The sequence below is a fragment of the Ochotona princeps genome, chromosome 22 (genome assembly GCF_030435755.1).
Source record: "Ochotona princeps isolate mOchPri1 chromosome 22, mOchPri1.hap1, whole genome shotgun sequence".
Classification (NCBI taxonomy): Eukaryota; Metazoa; Chordata; class Mammalia; order Lagomorpha; family Ochotonidae; genus Ochotona; species Ochotona princeps.
In genome coordinates, this window is record NC_080853.1 from 24,352,443 (window position 1) to 24,367,635 (window position 15,193).

At 50.5% G+C, this 15,193-nt stretch overlaps 1 protein-coding gene across 8 annotated transcripts in view; it reads right to left on the minus strand.

Moving 5' to 3' along the window:
- The window catches only part of RIN2 (Ras and Rab interactor 2), a 181,793-nt gene that overhangs the window by 53,800 nt on the left and 112,800 nt on the right, over positions 1-15,193 (minus strand). For 7 of the 8 annotated variants that reach the window (XM_058679241.1, XM_058679242.1, XM_058679240.1 and 4 more), the window contains one exon: positions 5,656-5,756. In XM_058679241.1, coding sequence (XP_058535224.1) covers positions 5,656-5,756 — 101 coding nt within the window. The other variant, XM_058679246.1, reaches the window with a different exon arrangement.

A 15,193-nucleotide genomic window follows, 5' to 3' on the forward strand; every position in this document is an offset into this window, starting at 1 on the left:
CACCTTTTCTGAAACCTCTCCTGGCCTGGAATTACCCATTCACCCTTGCCCCGAGCCTCCCAGACAGAAAGCCTGCCATCCACCTCTACGGATCTGGCACACGATATGTCCTCATTCCATTATATGACACTCACGTGTTTGTAATTCTTTCCCTTCTTAGGTTGTGTGAGTTTTCAGGTATCCCTAACTAGGTGATCTCACAAATAACCATTCAGGGGCTGCGCAATGACTCAACAGGCTGGTCCTCTCACTGCAGCGCCAGCATCCTGTATGGGGCTGGTTCAAGTCCTGGCTGCTCCACTTCCCATCCAGGTCCCTGCTTGTGGCCTGGGAAAGAAGTTGAGGACGGCCCAAAGCCTTGGGAGCCTGTACTTGTGTGGGAGACCCAGAAGAGCTCCTGGCTCCTGATTTTGGATTGGCTCAGCTCCAACCATTGCGGTACTTGGGGAGTGAATCAGCAGATGGAAGATCTTTCTCTCTGTATATCTGCCTTTCCAATAAAAATAAACAAATCTTAAAAAAATGTGAAATGACATGGGATTCTGTGTTTCCAGTGACTGAAGTTGAAACACACAAAGTAAGGTAAAGGATTCTTAAGTGGGGAGAGGCTGATGTCACAGCCCAGTGGGCTCAGCCACCACCTGTGACACCAACATCCTCTGAGGGGTGGTTTGAGTCCCAGGTCCTACCCCACTTCTGATTCAGCCTCATATTAATGTAACTGAGAAGGCTTCAGAAGAGGGCTCAACCACTTGGCTCCCTACCACCAGATGGGAGACCAGGATGGAGTTCCTGGCTCCTGGCTTCAGGCTGGCCCAGCCCTGTTTGTTATAGCCTTTTGGGGAGTGAACTAGAGACGAAGATTTCTCTCTCTCATTCTCTCTTTCAAATAAGTAAAATTGTAAAAAATAAAATAAAATAAAAGTAGGGAAATTTCTGTTGCCAGGTCCCCCCAACTACATGTTCATTACATTTTGATTAAATACAAGAAACTACGTTTACAAAATTCAGAAGTGTCATTAAGATAAACTTGTATTTATACTTTCTCCACAATTTCTCAATTTTTCCCCATTCCTTCCTCTCCCAAAATTCCAGTTGCTATAAATGTAACCCAATGTAAATCATCACTTTGAAAGATTGTTGCTATCTAACTAAGTTGAATAGATAAGCACCCCACAAGCCAACTGATGCAATGTGTCACACAGTGAGCAAAAATGTTCACAGTAACCTGACTCAACATAGTACCCAACTGGAACCAACTCAATTACCCATCAATGGCAGAATGGATAAACAAGTTACACTATATTCATACAATGGGCTACTATAGTAAACATTGAATGACAGAGTTTAAAACACACACACACTGTAGTTATATAAAGCTGTTATATAAAGCTGCATAGAGGAATGAGTGAGCCACAGCAGCAGACAGCAGGATGGTGGTGACTCTGGTGTGGGCAGCAGCTGGAAGTGCACCCTGGGAGGGTATCAGGGACATTCTCCATCTGGCTATGTGGTCTGTTAACTCTGAAAACTTCACTTGGCTCGAGCCTGCCCGTGGTCTAGTGAGTTAAACTGTTGCCTGCAGTGCCTATATCCCATGCGGGTACCAGTTCAAGACCCGGCTGCTTCACTTTTGATCCAGCTCTATTAGTGCAGCTGGGAAGCCAGCAGAGCATGGCCCAAGTGCTCGGCCCCTGTCCACATGTGAGAGAACGGGCTGAAGTTCCTGGTTCCCACTGGCCCAGCCCCGGTTGATGTGACCATTTGGGGAGTGAATCACAGAGGACAGAAGATCTGCCTCTCTGTGTTTCCCCCTCTCTGTAACTCTGCTTTTTCAAATAAAATAAATACATCTTTCAACACAATTATCCAGCTGTGTGCTGCCTTGTTTACTTTTGCTGAATTCAGTTTATACAACTGGAAAGTTTGCTGAAAGCAACGTTAAGTGAGGATGGCCAACATGGTCACAACTCTCCCACTGGATACTTCCTCAGCAGGAACGTGGGACATATTTGCACCAGACTGCTAGAGCTGCCATTCACTTCTCATTCTGGATTCACTCTCCAGGCCAGGGAAGACATGAAGGGCTATACAAGGAGGTGATGGTGTACTTTCACATGGTTTTGATATTAATGTGGCCATAAAGCTGCCAGGAAGCCCAGCATTTCCCAGAAGAGGCCAGTGGCAGCGGCCACCTGCTACACTGTCACAGACGAGGGTAGAGCTGGCCAAGGGATGTTTGAATTCCAGGTGTCTGACTTCAGGGGCCAGGGCAGGGGAGGGGAGTTCTAGTGCCCCGAGCATCACCCAAGGATGACCCAGGCTCAAGGTCAACGAGAAGGTGGTGACAGCAATGATGGCAGCACCGCAGATGCGAGCAGTCAAGAGAGGCAGCAATGACCTTCAATGACCCGGGCTAGCCACATCTGTGGAGCCTGTCCACCCAGACTGAGCCCACATACTTCATGAGGGTGGTTTCACTGAACCCTTTCCTCTGCCTGGGGATGAAAGAAACATTGTGATGAGGCAGGTGATGATGATGATGATGATGATGATGATGATGATGATGATGAAGAAGCAGCAGCAGCAGCAATGTTGGCCCGCCTCAGACCCAGAGGTCCCCCAAGCCCCAAATAAAAATGGGGGTGAGGACTGAGAAGCTTGAGCACCTGCTCTCTCTCTCATTTGGTGAGAAGACAAGAGAGAAGATTCAGGAAACTCAGCTTAGACAGAGCAGATCATGAGGAACAAGAGACCGCTCAGCTCACACCTGCTTTATGAGGAGCTTTTTTAAAAAGCCAGACCCCGGGTTGACTTGATCTGCTTCCGCTCCGTGAGCAGAGAATTAAAGCAGCACCTAGCATGGAACTGATGGAGGGAGCGAGGCTGGAGATGCAAAGGAAAGAAAACTGGCGCCTTGTCTGTGCTGGGGAGGGTTTAGGTCCATCCTGCGCTTTGACTTGTCACTCACATGAAGCCATGTGACAGCCGGGCTGGAGATGGCAGCTTGCCACCTTCCAGGATGAGGAGGCCAGAGAGAGGAGGAGAAATCCAGGAGACAAGGACCTGGAGAAGCTTTGCAGGGGAGGTGTTAGGGAGGGGACTAGGAAGGTTAAAGCAAGGGACTAGTGGTGTGGCACAGCATGTGAAGCCCATGTTATCCCATACGGGAGCACAGTTCAAGTCCCGGCGAGTTTACTTCTAATCCAGCTTCTTGCTAACGCACCTAAGAGGGCAGAGCAGGTTGAACCAAGTATTTGAGCCCCTGCTACTGACATGGAGACCAGGATGAAGCTCCTGGCCCTGGCTTCAGCCTGCCGAAGACCTGGCTTTTGCAACCATTTGAGGAGTGAACCCACAGATGAAGATCTCTCTCTTTCAGCCTTGAAATGAATGAGACAACAGAAGCAGCAGCAGGAGCAGCAGGAGCAGCAGCCGGCGGCCAAGCAGAGTTCCATAAGCACAGTACCGTACACAGCTGTCCTACAGCAGCCTGGGTATGCACTAGCACTCCCTGGCTCCAGAAAATGCCGAGGCTCCCCAGCTTGTCTCAGTCTTCAGCACAAAGGAGTCACCACATGCCAGCGCAGGGGGGAGTCCTAACCTGGATAACCAGCGTGGCACTTGACCTGGCACTTAACCACCAAGGCTACCACAGACATGTCACAGCAGCCCTGACTGGAATAGGTATGACCTGGTCGCGGCCAACTGTGACACAGTCACGCACAGCCACGCCCAGGGGAGGAGCTGGCTGCTTCTCCTTTCCTGGGGTCATGGCTGCCCACCAGCTTGGCCTCACCCAAGTCTGCTTTCCTTCCCTCTCTGCTTCTCCATGGGTTGCTCTGCACCAGGCTGACGTGCCATCTGCTCTTTGCTTTGACTTTAGAAACAGCGCAAAGTCCTCTCTACCCTATTCCTCGCTCCGCTCTCTGGTCCTCCTGATTTCTCCATGGGGCAACACAGAGAAACCCAAAGTCAAGTTCTTGCTTCCAAAGACTTAGTAGGAGAATCTGGCTTCACGACTCTGGTCCTTCCTCCATGGCAGAACCTAGCACCTGCTAGCACCTGTACATCACTGAGAACAGTAGTAGGTGCATGGTAAAAAAAAAAAATGTGTGGCCTTCCAGCCTTTCCTCCCATTCAAAGGCTAAATAAAATGCCTCTGAGAAGTTATAAATGCAGTGTTCATCAGCATAGCATTCACGAAGAAGCTGATATGAAAAGAAGTGATGGCAGAATGCTCAGAGGTACTTGAACTTAGACACAAAGAGATTCAAGAGCAGCATGAAAGATAAAATGGTCATGCAGCTCTCCCTCATGGACCTGACTGGCTCTCCCACTCCTGCCGGAAGCCCCATGCCCACTCAGGAAGGGGGGGGGGTCACCTCACAGCAGGGTGCATCCTGGAGCTGGGAGAAGGAGAACTCTGCATTCCCAGTGCTCTTCACAGGACGCTCATCAGCCTGGACTCCCAGGTGAATTTTAGCTGCACCGTGCAAAGGGTGCAGAGAAATCCCCGGACTGAAGTTCCCAATGCAAGCAAGAAAAGTCTCCAAATGAAAACCACTGTGCACTTGTCCAGTTTTAAGGAGACTAGAACAAAACAAAAAAAATCGACTAAGAGCAATTGTTGACACCAACATCAAGAAGGAACAGGAGAGATGCATTAGTGCTGCGAGCACAGCAGGAACCATCTGGTCTACCCTCATCACGGTACAGAGAAGGAAGCAGAAGGCACACAAAAGTTTACATCGCTCAGGGGACACGCAGAAACTTAGGTGCCTGCGTACCGGTCACCACGTGCTCCCTCTCCTCTGCCCACAAGTCGTCAGGCAGGCTTGAAACCTGCCTGGGCAACCAGAATCACCTGGCTGGCCTGCCAGGCGAAGAACTCGGGCAAGCAAGACCTGCTGTGTCAATCTCAGCCTCACTTCTCACTGCCTGGGCAAACTGGGCACTCACGTGCATGAAGAACCAGCACCCAAAATACCATGGGTCCCTGCCTTCTCCCAGCAATGAGCCTGCTACCCTAGTCAGCAGTGGACTCCATCGTGTAAGAGCTGGGGAAGACCTGAGCCTAGCAGTCAGCCCCACTCTGGCCCCTTGTACCCTTAAGACCAGTACCCCCACCCCACTACCTAATCAGAGAGCATGTAGCCTCCCACAATGGCGCTATGCGCAGCCAGCATGACCCACACCTCTTCTTCGTTAATCATTTACAGCCACATGCAGTTTCCAGGACACTGGCTGGCTGGCTGGCTGGCTGGGGTTATTTTCTGACCTGAGAATGCAAAAGGACTCCATCCTGCTTAGCTGTCCCTTTCTGGAGACGGGTCGGCTACACTGGCTTCTGCTTTGCACACGGGAACTCCGGCTGCACCACTGTTTCCATCATGGTGAGGAGGTGGATATGGCACAGACAAGTTTTAAGTTTCTGGGTGCTGGTGCCAGGGGGAATTGGGAAGGGATAAAGTTCAAGTGCCTCCCAAGAAGCTCCTACGCCACTCCCACCGCCTACAGACAATGTCCTCCGGAGCTGCCACCACACTCTACAGCTCCCAAACTCCCCAGGAGGGATAGACAGCCGGCCCCAGCGACGCCTAGCAATTCTGAGTTCCTCTCTCGCACCCAGCCCCTCGGCACGGTTTTGGTCACCTGTGAGTTTCGTTGGGTTCCAGGCCATGTCCCAGACTGGCATCGGTCTGCACCATCTCCTGTTTCAGTTCTCCGATCTCCGAGGCAATTGTGTCAATAAGCTATTCAAAGACAAAAATAGTATGACATTAGGAAGTGAGGAGGCGTGGCATGACTTTCTTTTTTTAAAAAAATCTTGGCTCTGTGAGTTTCCTCTACCCAAGGAAAATCTCCTCTCAGAAAGAGGAAGAGCTTGGGTTTCGGTATTGTAATAAGGTGATGATTGTGACACACGGGCAGGCCTCTCCGCGTGAATGTGCGAAGGAAGACATACGTTCCAGTAAGGCAGGCCAATCCGTCAAGAGAAACGGTCCCCGAACCAAAACTCATGCGGTCATTGTACTGAGTAAGTGACAAGGATGTTGTGAAGATCTGGGAAAAAAGGAACTGTGGGCTCCACACAGAAAGAGAAGTTGAGGAAATGGAAAGGCTACTTGCCGATGTGATAAGTTTATATGACAAGCATGTGTTGATTATTATACGACACACCACAAAGATGTACTACATATTAACTACAACGAAAAATTTAAGGGGCCAGAGCTGTATTACAGCAGGTTAAGTCACAGCTTGTGCTACTGGCATGTCATATGGGCACCAGTTGGAGTCCCAGTTGTTCTACCTGCAATCCAGCTCTCTGCTAATGCACCCAGAAAAGCAGAGGAAGATAGCCCAAGTGCTTAGGCCCATGCACCCCTGTGGGAGACCTGGAAGAAGTTCTTGGCTCCTGGCTTCATCCTATCACAGTCCTGCCATTGAGGTCTCTGGGAAGTGAACCAGCAGATGGAAGTTCCTTTCTCTGTCTCTAACTCTTTGCCTCTACTTCTCTCTCTCTCTGTAGCTCTGACTTTTTGACAAGTAGATTTATAGAGAGAACGAGAGAGAGAAGGGAAGGGGAGAGAGAAAGATCATCCATCTGCCGATTCACTACACAAATGGCTGCAACAGCTGGGGCTGGGCTGAACCAAAGTCAGGAGCCAGGAGCTTCCTCTGAGTCTCCCATGTGGGTGCAGGGTCCCAAAAACTTGGGCCATCCTCTGCTGCTTTCCCAGGCCACCAGCTGGGAGCTAGATTGAACTGGAGCAGCTGGGACTCAAATCAGCAACCTATATGGTATGCTGGCACTACAGGCAGAGGCAGCCTGCATGCCTCTGTGCCAGGCCTGGTTCTCCATAAGTTCTGAGATAACAAAGTGTGAGGACCATCGTTCTAGCTGAAGATAAGTGTTACAGAGTGTGAGAGTGAGCTCCTCCCATGAGTCTTTTAAAGGGGCTTGTGAGGGGTGTGGTTACATAACAATGTAATACTGTCCCTTCTCAGATGATAGGTAAGTTACAGGTGGGCAGGAGCGATTACCTAGATGGTGGGGCCGAGTGGCTGAGGATGGAATTAACATTCCATTGCTGTTAGGACCCACCTTCAGGACAGAGGGTAGGGGACACAGCCATATTCCATTTGCCCACTGTAAATGGGTGCTGGCTATCACTGGCTGCACCCCATAACAATAGGCTGTGTTTTATCTCCAGCAGCTTGTATCCTATCCAGATGCTGAGGGAGAGAGAGAGAATTCACTGGTGCTTACAGCTTACTCAAATAAGTTCATCTCACTTCCAGTGCGCAGCCACTTGGCATGACACTAGCATCCCATACAGGCACCAGTTCAAGCTCTGGTGCTTCCTTTTTGCGCTAGCTCCCTACTTTTGTGCCAGAGAAAGCAGCGGAAAGACTGTCCAAGAGCTTGGGCCCTTGCCCCCTCATGGGAGACCGGGATGGGTTTCTAGGTTCTCAGCTTTGGTCTGCCCCAGCCCTGGCTGGTGCACCCAGCTTGGGAGTGAAGTAGTGGGTGAAAAAGGAAAAGCAAGGGTAGATTTGTATAGAAATGGAAGGAGATGGTGGCACAAAGGTGGCAGGAGCCAGCTGAGCGGTCTCTGTGTCACTGCCCAAGCCCTCACTCTGGGCCATAGCCAAGGTCCTGACAGCACACAGCCACAAAGCTGACAAGAAACAGAGAGCCCTGCTCCACAGAGGCCCAACCGTAGCCCCAGACAAACCGTGGAGAGGATGCTGGCTCCAGCAGGAAGACCAGCCACTGGGCTCCCTTCGGGCTGCCACACTGAAGGGGCCCATGTCACACGCGACATTCCCCAGAAGCCATCAGTCCCCTGCAGCCAGATGCCTTCAGCAGATCCAGCTGTACCCAGGCTTCTGCTACTTCTCGAATCCCTACCTCCTCGTCTCGGACCCTGGCCAAGCCAGAGGACCTGCCACAGGTGCCTGTCACTTGGATCACTCATATCACCACTTCCCTGGGGCGCCTAAGAAAGCCATGGTGACCCCCAAGGCATGGCAGTGGATGTGCACAGGGGAGGGGGGGACAGGCACTGATTGAGTTGTTAGGGGGACCCCTCCCCTGCCTCTGGGTGGGGATTTTTTCTCAGCCCCTTCCTTTCCCTCCCTCCACTCACATCCAGCCAGTCCTGACTCATCCAGCTGACCATATAGAGGATTTTTCAGCACACCTGAACTACAGCTTAGAGCTCTAAGGGTGCAGTCTACCTCCTGGAACTGCATTTACTACAGTTCTCAACCCCTTCCTCCATCACAAAGCCACTCCACCCTCCAAGATCATGCTCAGGCCCCACCAATCAGAGGCTGACAGTTCCCCACCTTGTCAGTGATAAATCTGTTCATTTGTTTCACTTGTAATTCCTGCAGGTTCCTGGTCTCCTCCCTTCTATTGGGTTCTTCTTTGAGGATAACCAGAGATGTCTTTTTTTTTTAATCACAAGGATTTATTTGTTTTTTATTGGAAAGCTAGGTTTACAGAGAGGAGAGACAAAGATCTTCCATATGTAGATTTGCTCCTCAAATGGCTGCAGTGCCATAGCTGAGCTGATCCAAACCCAGGAGCAGGAGCTTCTTCCATGTCTCCCACGTGAGGCTTTGGCCCATCTTCTGCCTGCTTCCCAGGACACAAGCAGGGAGGGAGCCTAAAAGGATGTGGAGCAGCTGGGACATAGAGCCAGCATCCATATGGAATGTGGGACTTGAAGGTGGACGATGAGCCAATTGAGCTATAGCACCATCCCCAACCTGCCAAGATACCTTGTCACCGCCACAGATGATCATTTCTGTATCAGATTTTTTTAAAAAAGATTTATTTATTTTTATTGGAAAGTCAGATATACACAGAGGAGGAGAGACAGAGAGGAAGATCTTCTGTCTGCTGGTTCACTCCCCAGTGGCTGCAACAGCCAGAGCTGAGCTGATCCAAAGCCAGGAGCCAGGAGCTTTTTCTGGGTCTTCCAGGTGGGTGCAGGGTCCCAAGGCTTTGGGCTATCCTCAACTGCTTTCCCAGGCCACAAATGGAGCTGGATGGGAAGCAGGGCTGGCTTCCATAAGGGATCATGGAGCATGTAAGGCGAGGACTTTAGCCACTAGGCTACTGCGCTGAGCCCTGTATCAGATTTGTTTAAAAAAAAATTTTTTTTCTTAACCTTTTTATTTGAGAGACACAGAGACAGAAAGACAGCCATAACTCTCTTTTCTGCTGATTCACTCTCCAAATGCCTGTAACAGTTGGGGGCTGGGCCAGGATGAGCTGTGAGGTCTAGCTAGACTCTCCCACATGGGTGGCACGGACCCAACCACTTTAGCCATCTACTATTTCCAAGGGTATGCATTAAGAAGTTGGAGTTGGCAGTGGAACCTGAACTTGAGCCCGGGATGCGAGTATCTTAATCTCTACGTCAAATTAAGCTAAGCATCCCTGAGCCCCTGGTGGCCTGCTGAAATCTTGGCCACACTTTCAAGTGGGTGGCACAAGAACTGCCCAGCCATTTCCTAACTGGTGAAGAGACCACCAATGTGGAACCTTTAACCTGCAGTTTTCCACCCATGAAGGAAAGGCCAGAGAACGCTTAAGATTCCAAGACCCTGCCTCAAATCCTGGAGTCTCCCTCTCCTTTCAAGAGGCAGCCCACCTCTTCAAGGCAGCCCACCTCCTCAAATCCTGGAGTCTCCCTCTCCTTTCAAGAGGCAGCCCACCTCTTCAAGGCAGCCCACCTCCTCAAATCCTGGAGTCTCCCTCTCCTTTCAAGAGGCAGCCCACATCTTCAAGGCAGCCCACCTCCTCAAATCCTGGAGTCTCCCTCTCCTTTCAAGAGGCAGCCCTCCGCTCTTCTTCCCCCATTCACCTGGTCACTTTGCAAATAAAACTTCTCTGTCTGCAATCGATTCTCAGCTTTTCATTTCTATATTGAGCTGAAGAAAGAACCCACTTTTCTGTTAATAGTTCCCTGTTAAGGCCAATGATGGCTTTGGTGTGACTGCTTTATCAAAGTTGGCCCTGTACATTTCTGTAAATCAAGTAAGATCCCAGGACACTAACACATCCTGTGCCCATCCGGATCTCTATGAGAGAAGGAAGCAGCCGCCAGGCACTGGCAGAGCGGGGCAGTGTCAGGGAAGGGACTTAACCACGTTCAGGGAGCATGTCCTTAACAGCCACATTTATTGGAAAGTCAGATATACAGAGAGAAGGACAGAGAGGAAGGTCTGCTGCTTCGCTCCCAAGTGCCTACAGCAGTTGGAGCAGGTGCAGGGTCCCAGGGATTTGGGCCATCCATGAGTGCTTTCCCAGGCTACAAGCAGGGAGCTGGATGGGAAATGGAACAGCTGGGATATAAACTGTTGCTCATATGGGATCCTGGCACATGAAAGGTGAGGACTTTAGCCACTAGGCTACCATGCTAGGCCCCAGCAAAACAGATTAAAAAAAAAATCCATGTACTTTTTTTTGTTTTGTTTTGATATGTGCATTTTCTGTGAACTTTTTTTGAAGCCCTCTCCTACCTTGGAAAGGCACATTCTGAACTTTCACAGGCTCCGCTGCTGTCTACAGCCCTGCTGGGCGCCCAGGGAGGCAGGCACTTGTTAAGGTGGTGGCAAAGCTGCTTGCCTGTTACCTGGTACAGGCAGGTGGCAGGCAAGACTCCAGGGTACCAGAGCACAGAGGTGGTAAGACAGGTTCTTACACCAAAAACCCAGCATGGGGAATTAAACCACACAGAGACTTAACCCCAAACCAGGAGGCAGTACAGCCCTCAGCTGCCCAAACCAGTGCCCTTGCTGTGGGTGAGTTTCCTCCTCCCTCATAGGAATCCACAGGAAGTCTCCTCTTATCTTTGAAGCTGGATAGCCACAGGCATGGCTGGGAAATACCAGGGGGAGGAGGGGTCCTATTGATCTCGGGAGGGGACGAAGGTAGGCCAGGGGTGCCTGACTTGGTTCTCTCTAGCCCCAGAGGTATTGGCCTGGGTGTGTCTGCAGGCAAACTGGCCCCCAAGGCCAGGAAGCGGAAGTGAGAACTGGGACAGCCCAGCTCCTTCATCCTCTGACGTCACACCTGGGGCAGGGTTATGGAGGCAGAGGAATCTACTCTCATCTGTACCATTTTGTAATCACTCTGGGTGACTTCTCAGTAGGCAGGAACCTCCACCAAGCCGCAACCCTGCACCATCTCGATGCAGTGGTCATGATCTGGCACCGTTTCAATGCAGTCACTCTCACAGCTCCTACCTGGCAGGGCACAGCTTTGGGCTGGGAGGGACTGTAGTTTGGATCACCTGGACTGGATGGGGAATGCCTCTGGCTACTCTCTTTCACTGCCCCCACCGAGCCAGGCTACAGGTTCAGGGCTCATTGAAGAACTAAAAAAGGATGCTGCAACTAAAATACAACAGGCACCCACATGCTTTCTAATTCTCTCCCTTCTTGGGGCCGGTCCTACGCTGTAAAAGGTGAAGCCTTGCCCTGGTGCAGTGGCTTAATGAATAAATCCTCACCCTGCAAGCTCTGGGATCCCTTATGGGTGACACTTCATGTCCCAGCTGCTCCACTTCCCATCCAGCTTCCTGCTGTTGCCTTGGAAAGGCAGTTGAGGATGGTCCAAAGCCTTGGGACCCTGCACGCACACAGGAGATTCGGAACGAGTTCCTGGCTTTGGATTGGCTCAGCTTTGACCGTTGTGGCCATTTGTGGAATGAACCAGCAGATGGAAGATCCTCATCTCTCTGTAAATCTAATCTGCATTTCCAGTTGTGTGTATTAAAGGTAAAGCCTCCAGCTGCAGAGTCAACACACAGACAGCCATTAGTTCAAGTTCAGCTCCCAGCTAATACACCTGAGAAGCAGCAGAAGATGGCCCAAGCGCTTGGGTCCTTGCACCCATTAAGGACACCTGGAAGAGGCTCCAGGCTCCAGGCTTCAGACAGGCCCAGCTCTGGCTGTTGTGGCATTTTGGGGAGTGATCCAGTGGATGAAAGCTTTTTCTCTCCTCCTCTTCCTCTCTGTAATCCTGCCTTTCTAAATAAATAAATAAATCTTTTTAAAAAAAAAAAAAATCTCTTCCAAACTTAAAGTATCTCTGTGTATTACTGGCACGGGTTATGAAGCAGAGAGCAAATGCTACAGGAAGCCTGACAGACTCCCACACCTGGTGGCCTGCACCCGAGGCCACTGCATCCACACCAGTGGAGAGCAGGGACAACAAAGGGTCTGGGAGGCTGGTCGCCCTCTCCTCTGCGCTCCGAAGGGGCTAATCTGGGTACTGACTTTTCCCGATTAGCAAGTAAGCCACCCCACCGCTTGCCACCCCTGTGTGCATTGGAAGCTGGAGGAGAGGAGGCTGAGAAAGGAAAGCCCCCTTCCCCCCAGTCTTGTTTTCTTTCTCTTAGGGTTAGATAAAAGGAGGGGGAAAAAAAGTGTCTGGAAGGTCAAGCAAAAATAAAAGAAGCGCTTCTGATAGAGCTCACTTCAGTTTCCAAGTCTCACCCAGGAATGTTATCAGAGACTGGAAAGGGGATGTGTTGCCGATAGGAGCAAGAGGTGAAAACCAGGGTGTGGGAAAAGTCAAGTGCACGGCTCCCAGCTATGGAATTTCTATTTCTCAAGTGCTCCACCTTGACCTTGGGGGGGTGGCAGTGGCGGGCTTTTAGCAGCCCGGAATCAGGTTTACTTCCAGGACAGCTCAAACAATTCTCTCTCTTGTTTGCTTCAGCAGGACCTTGGAGCAGCCTCATGGTCTGGCGGGTGCTTCTTTTCTACAAAAACATTGGGTTTTCATTCCAAGAAGGACCACGCAGGAAGAAAAAAAAAAAAGTCACAGCAGACCCCTGCCATCCTTGAACATCTCCAAGCTGCTTGCCAGTGTTTGACAGGAGTACATTTTAAAACTCTGATGATGACAAGTGAGCTTTGTTGTTGTGAGTCTGCTTTGCCCTGAGAATGTTTTTATCGTCCGTTTTTACTTTTCCTTCCATGGAATAAGTGATTCATTTATCTGGTGCCCATGTTGGCAGCATTTCTTAAGTTATCTAAGTTGTGGCTGTGAGTCCCTCATCTCATACATTTAAAATATGCTCTCGTACTGTTTTTCTGCCTTTTCAGTGACCTGAAGCTTTGACCGATGACAGAATCGACGGCATCCACACTGCCATTAGGGTTCTTGCTCACTGGCCCTTCTCTGGGAAGACATCTCTTCTCCTGAAGCAGTAGGGTTTTCTTCCTCTGCTTTCTGCTAAGATTTATGTGTAGTTTTGCCTATTTACCTAGGATGAATTCACTTTGGGGCCTTTCTATTCATCTGCAATTCAATTTTGCATATGGTCTGAAGTCAGGACTTGGTGGTGAGTGACAACCATCACATGGGCAGGACCACGGTCCCCAAGCCTGGAAGTCCTGGAACCCTGCCTGCGTTGGCCAGACCTGCCCTGAGACACGGGATTGGCCCAGGCTGCGGGATGAGGGGCCTGGTACGCAGGACTTTGCTCTTGATTCTATTCCAAATCGAGAACACATGAGCCCAACAGCATTTGGGCAACAGGTCCCCTTTAGCCCTCTGAGTCACGGCATCACCTTCCCCATACCCAGAACCTTCTGTGACCCAGAAAGCCACATTGACCATCTTCTTATTACCTTCCCTACTTTGCAGTTAAGAGAAATCACAGTAAGGCTCAAATAGCGGGTAAGAAAAAAGTCATTCACTACCCACCCCATCTCATCATTTGAATTACACAAAATGAGTGGTTTGATGTGAGCAACTTTCTGCTTTTAGCTTAGAAAAGTAAACAGTAGTGAGCCAAAAGAAATACGCACACATGAGGAATCTGAATCTGATATTGTAAGTTGGAATTCTGAGTACACGCCTGGCTTGGAACTCCGTGGTCCTTGTTGCTTTAGGCTGAGCATGTCCTCACCCACAGACAGGGGGCAGTGGATGTTCTCCTTGGGAATGTGGGAGAGTTAGAGGGTAGATGAGGCAGAGTTCTCGGCAGGTGCACACCTTTAGTATCAGTGGCACACTCTGTTGGCAGATACAGTCAGGGTCCTGAGCAACATCCTTCTGGGAAGGCCACCCCATATCCTCCAGTGCTTGAAGGTCAGGGGCCCAAGGACTTGAGCCATCCTCTGCTGCCTTCCCAGGTGTGTAAGCACAGAGCTGGATTAGAAGTGGGTCAGAAGCATGGAGCCAGATTGAACCAGCATCCATATGGATTGCTGGTGCTGCATGTAGGGCTTAGCCTACAATGCCACAGCACTGGGCCTGAGAGCACTCCTAGCAAGCACTCACACACCCACCTCTGCCCTGGATCTGATCCTGTAGAGTCTGACAGACGACCTTCTCCCATCTTCCTGCTTGGCCTCACCCCGGGTAACCATTCAAACCTCCATGGCTGCCTGGGGATTGTGCTCCCTCTCCCATAGGGTGTACGTTCCACCTTCATGGGCCAGCTCCCCTGGGTGCTGAGTGGACTGCATGCTTCTTCCCTCCCTCTGCCACAGGCCTTCCTCTTACAAACTTCCCTGTTCCTCGTGCTTCCAGACAAGGGTAAATCAGGACACGCGGGAGGTGGAGCCCTGAGCAGCCCACTGTAACCTCAGCTGCACGGGATGCAGAAGCAGCTGAAGCCACAGCCTCTGCGAAAAAGGGCACCACTTGGGGGTTCTGGCTATTCACCATGCCCAACACGAAGCTGCTTGCATACCCAGGGTCCATCTCGGCTTCGCAGTTCTCATTGAGAAGCAGCCCTGGGTTGTACAAAACAGGCCTAGCAATGACTGAAAGACCGCATTTACCCACATGTTAGAGAGCACAGGGTCGCCACCCCTTCTCGCCACACATGGAGGAGGCTGTGCAGGAACCGGGACCACCAAGCTTCGTCGGTGCCACAGACAACTGGCCTAGAATACATTTTTTTCTTCTCTTTTAAAATCACATTTGAAGTCATTCCTCTACCAATCAGTCTCACATACCTGTAATTCAGTACTTCCTCAGAAAAAAAAATGTTTTAAAAATGATTTTAAGGAGATATATACAGCGTCCATGGTTCAAAGAATGAAATGCAGAGGCAAGAGCAAATGTCGTGGAACAATCGGTTTAGCTGCCGTTTCAAACACCTGCAACCCATGTGTGGGTTCAAGTCCCTGGTGGTCCACTTCT